General features: G+C 33.3%; 1 protein-coding gene across 1 annotated transcript; it reads left to right on the forward strand.

Annotated features, from left to right (window-relative positions):
• Positions 1-1,042: 1,042 nt before the first annotated feature.
• On the forward strand, positions 1,043-4,243 carry LOC107770338 (WAT1-related protein At1g09380-like). The gene is made up of 7 exons (XM_016589634.2): positions 1,043-1,526; positions 2,432-2,494; positions 2,588-2,704; positions 2,861-3,113; positions 3,215-3,373; positions 3,634-3,785; positions 3,895-4,243. Exons 1-7 carry the CDS (start codon positions 1,348-1,350, stop codon positions 4,082-4,084), a joined length of 1,113 nt encoding a protein of 370 aa, XP_016445120.1. The 5' UTR covers positions 1,043-1,347; the 3' UTR covers positions 4,085-4,243.
• The last annotated feature ends 991 nt before the right edge of the window (positions 4,244-5,234 follow it).

Below are 5,234 nucleotides of genomic sequence, written 5' to 3' on the forward strand. Positions count from 1 at the left end.
AATCTGTATTAAACTTGTTTTAACTTTCAACTATTAAATAAAAAAATCATAAGCTTACAGCTCGCACTTACACACCCAATTACAAAACGTCATGGCTTGTGGCTCCGTCTTTCAAAATAGTAGTGTATTATAAATGTATCTGTATATCGTTACGTATTTACAATTGTTCTTTTTGCAAATACTTTATAATCGACAGTTGTTCTCTTAATACTTCTTCTTCCCAAAGAGGAAATTGTTAGCTTTAGTTGGTTTTGAACGTGGATCTCGCATCAATGTGCTAACCTCTCGTGACATTGTCTACCTTCCATGAATGATTGAAAAGAAACGTGTACAATAACCCACGATTCTAAGTTTCTAACCCCCTAAAAAATGCGTGAGCTTTCTTCATCTATAACGGTGGCGTAAATTTATCATTATCATCACCATTTTCATATCCTCTAAATTATTCAATAAAACCCCATCAAGTAAAAGGAAAATTTACTTCATAATAAGCCAAAAATATTGAGAGATGGATTTGACACTTATGTATTCAGTATTCTAATTCTTTTAAGTTACTGGATTGTAAATTAATAATTTATACATAATTAAATAATTTTTTAAGACAAATATAAGAGTAGGACAAAAATTATTGGGTTCAACCGAATCCATATAGATACGACTAGCTCCACCCCTAAGTATATTTATTCTTATGATTCTTGAAGACGGGACAGTAACAAGTTAACTTGCTACACATATTAAATTATACTTATACCTTTAACATTTCTCGGTGTATATAAGATAGATCCAATTTAAATACAAGTTCCAAACCAAATTAATTGAAATGAAACCGTCAAATAAGTCCATGCTTTGCTGACATACACAAAATGCTTTTGTCGAAGCTGACATGGCAAAATGTAACATTAGAAATTTGGTTGCTGCAAGCTTCTGCAAAAGAGGCCAAAGCTGGCAATCACTAAAGATTAACTGAAAGCTACTTTATCTCCTCAATATTCTTGATCTTATGCAAGAATTTAATGGCAAGTTCTATGCATGAAAATAAGTTATCCATGTCCTACAAGAAACCCCTTCCCATTGACGGTTGTACTTTGGTTTTTTCCCCCTTAGTCTCTTTTTCCCATTATACAGGTCATTTCTTGAGCTTCACAAAAATAAACCCTCCTGCCCTCTAGATCTTTCTTGTATAAATATCACCCAAAAAACCCTTTCTTTCTCTCTCATTTCTAGTCTCTTTATAAAGCCTCTTTTCTTTCTTTTACTAGCTAGCTATTTTTCTTCTTTCTCCATTTCTCATTCTTCTTGTTCTCAAGAAGTTGTGAATTTGGAGGAAGAAGGAAAGAAATATTATTAATGGCGAGTCATGACTTGTTGCCTTTCTTGACAATGGTGATTGTGCAGTTAGGTTATGCGGGCATGAATATTATTTCAAAACTTGCCATGGATTCAGGGATGAACCCTTTTGTTCATGTGGCTTACAGGCAAATATTTGCCACCATTTCTATTGCACCCTTCGCTTATTTCCTGGAAAGGTGCGATACCATTAATTAAAACCTATAGTCTGTAGACTAGTTACTGCAGTCACCAATGGCTTCCATTTTCTCTCTCAGCTCGTTTTTCAAAGCATAATAGCATGCATCGTGCTGTAATTTTTCATTCATTACTTTAGTTAGCACGCTTTGATTGGTTAATTCTCGCTGACATTTTCATGCAGTGGTTGGGCTATAGATCGGTTACTTTAGTAATTCTTGGAACCATGCAAGGGTTCATGAAATAGTCACGGCTTCACTTTCTTGCTTTTTCTTCATTCGCACCTTCTCTTATGCCTCGAATCTTGGCTGCTCCTAGACTTTTTAGTCTTGTTCTTTTCTTTGTTTTTTAATTATTTATTTATTATTTTATCTTTTATTTATTTTTGTTAAAATGGCATGTATCTTTTTTCCGCAGTTTCTTTTAAGAGAAAGAAAATGGGACAAACCAATCAAGATTCTATGAATGAGGCTATAGAAGAATTACGGAAGCCTCAAATTATACCTTGCTGGAAAAAATTTACCTACTCTTTGTATGCATAAACTTGCGCACCCCATGACTTCTACACTTAAAAAAAGAAGAAATGATAAAAGAGCTTCCTTTTAATTTTCATTCTCAAAAGATGTAGTAGCTTACTTGTATGAGATCAACTAATTTAGCAAAAGTATAATCACATGTCGCTTGGAAAGATAGAGTATAAGCACTAACTTAGTTATACAAATTTGGCAATTGACATTGATCCTCACGTAAAATGACCAAGTTTTCATGGTAAGGGAATTCTCATCTACTAATCTTCTCTAACTTTTTCCTATGTTACGTATTAAAGTATTTAGACGAAAAAGCCGTGCATTAGTTTTTTTTATCTTCTCATTTAATCTCCGAAGTGGGTTTTTACGTACTTGTGCAGGAAAACAAGGCCAAAGTTGACTCCCTCTATCCTTTTCCAGATCTTCTTGTGCTCTATTTTTGGGTGAGTCCACAGTCTTTTTTTTCTTCTTCAACCTTTTCTAGTTGCTCAATTTTCCTTTGAATTACTGACGAAAGCTCTCGATCAATTTTGCAGGGTTAGTATGAACCAGATCACATACTTCGTTGGCCTCAAGAATACCACTCCAACTATTGCTTGTGCTTTGTCAAATCTAACCCCAGCAGTCACTTTCCTTCTAGCTATCCCTTTTGGGTAATCATTCGCTCTAATTATCATCTCTAACCTGCTATAATATATTCAACTACACCAATGGTGTAATTTTTTGTTTTGCTGTATCACTTTTTGTTGCTTAAATCTTCGTACTGCTAATAATAGCTTTAACTCCTGTTTTGTATATATATTTGGCAGACTTGAAAGAGTGGGACTTGGTACAAAAGCAGGCCAGGCAAAGATGCTAGGAACCATATTATGTGTAGGAGGTGCTATGTTATTGTCATTTTACCACGGATCTATAGTTCCAATAGATCAACCAAACATCCACTGGAAATATGCACAAGACATGACAGAAAACAAAAGCAGTACCAACCATGGAAATTTCATGTTAGGACCTTTTCTCCTCATAGTTAGTGCTGTTTCTTGGGGAGTTTGGTCCATCCTTCAGGTGTTTTAATATCATATTTTATATTCTAGTTTAACTAGCTCTTATATATTATACTATTTATTGAAGTTTATTTGTCTCTATTTTGATATGTTGATGCTCAGGCAAGAGTAAGCATGGATTATGCAGCTCCCTATTCTAGTTCAGCATTGATGTGTCTAATGGCCAGTTTTCAGTGTTTGATCGTTGGCTTTTGCTTTGATCATAATCTATCTGATTGGTCCTTGCGCCATAGCATCAGAGCTGTCTCTGCTATTTATGCGGTACGTCATCCAGTGTAATAGAATTTTTACTTAAAAGATAATTACAGACACTTGTTCATAAAAAGTTGAAGAAAATAAGGCAGATTCACGTGCTAGCTACAAGTTAAATTACACTAACAGTGTAAAAATTATTTACATTATTAGTACTACTATATACAAGTTAAATCCATTATTAAAAAATAACATCTTCAGAAATTTCTGAACATTATATACAACATTCAAAAAATGGACTAATTAACTCTTTTACATATAAATTGCAGGGAGTGGTGTGTACTGCACTAGCATACTGTTTAATGTCATGGTGTATAGAAAGAAAGGGTCCTTTGTATGTTTCTGTATTCAATCCCTTATTGCTAGTGATTGTGGCCATTCTCAGTTGGGCTTTGCTTCAAGAGAAAATCTACATTGGAACGTAAGTTATTAGAGTATATATTCAAGCACCTCTCATTATTTGAGCAATATTATATTACCATTGATCCTATTAACTAAATCAAAATGTGTGTATTTTGGAAAACTTTCAGGGTCGTAGGGTCAGTTTTGATAGTTTTGGGACTGTATGGAGTACTTTGGGGTAAAAATAACGAGATGAAGCCAATTAAGTTTGACGAAGAAATTGGTGCAGAGATAAATGGTGATAAAGAGAAGGAGAAAAAGGACATGGCAATGCAGTTATATGAAGGGAATAGTATCGTTGTTCATGCTACTAAATGATGGAAAGAAAAAAAACAGAAGCAAGGCAAAATGCATGGCCAAGTAGTTGTAGAAGGATAGTATTTAGCTGACCAAGCCTAAAAACTTCCCTGTACCATTACATCGATCAGTACCATTGCTTTCTCATTGCAAAATTAGATAGATAACATTCTCTTTTCATTTTCTACTGAAGCATCCACCACCACCATAACCCCCCCCCCCCCCCAAAAAAAAAAAAGGCAGCAAAATTGTACCAGTATTGTTTTTTCCTTTATTCTTCTTCTTCATCAGCATTTATTTTTTTGTTGCCAAACTTCAAATATAATGAAATTTATAAACTTGTTGGTCTCCTTTACTAGTTTCATAATTTTGAATGTCAGTGTTATCGTAAGGATATATCTGGTTCAAAATGGTGTAAATGTAATACACACAAAGGCACACACATGTATAAATGTATGTATATACGGTCAGACTTCTCTATAACAGTATCCTTATATAATAGTCATTCAATATAAAAATCATGTTTTCCTCAAAACTAATTTTTAAGTTATATTTTACCTTCTATAACAGTTTTGTACCTATAACAACAACCATATTTATAGCACAATGCTCTTTGTAAAATTACTTCTCTATAACAACCATATAGAATAATTAAGATTACTGATAATAGTTTTAAAAATATACACACAATCTTTTCCATTAAACAAAGTTTCTATATTCCATAAGATATAAGATTTGAAAATTTGCACATGATATCTTTTCCATTGGACAAATTTCAAAAAATATTTAGATAGAAAATTTAACTATTAAGTTTTAAAATTGTCTCCATGGAAAAGCTAATGGATATACCTTTTTGCCGAAAATTTGAACACAAATTGATGTTTTATACTTCAATACCACACAAAGGAGGGGTGATTTGTGTGGTGTCCAATTTTTACACGTGCATAGATTATAGAAGGACTTGATTCTTCTACGTATTTCTTACACTACAATTGCGGAATAATAAGTGCAGAAAGTAAAAGAACATAAGTATTTTTATGTGAAAAACATTTGGCTCAAAAGGTGAAAAAACTACGACCTACTACCCAGTAGTATTTTCTCAACATTTCACTAAATCGCTGAGTCAAAAACAACGGTTGCAAAATTCTTTTAAACCTAAGGATTACCTCTA

The sequence above is a fragment of the Nicotiana tabacum genome, chromosome 7, assembly GCF_000715075.1.
Source record: "Nicotiana tabacum cultivar K326 chromosome 7, ASM71507v2, whole genome shotgun sequence".
Classification (NCBI taxonomy): Eukaryota; Viridiplantae; Streptophyta; class Magnoliopsida; order Solanales; family Solanaceae; genus Nicotiana; species Nicotiana tabacum.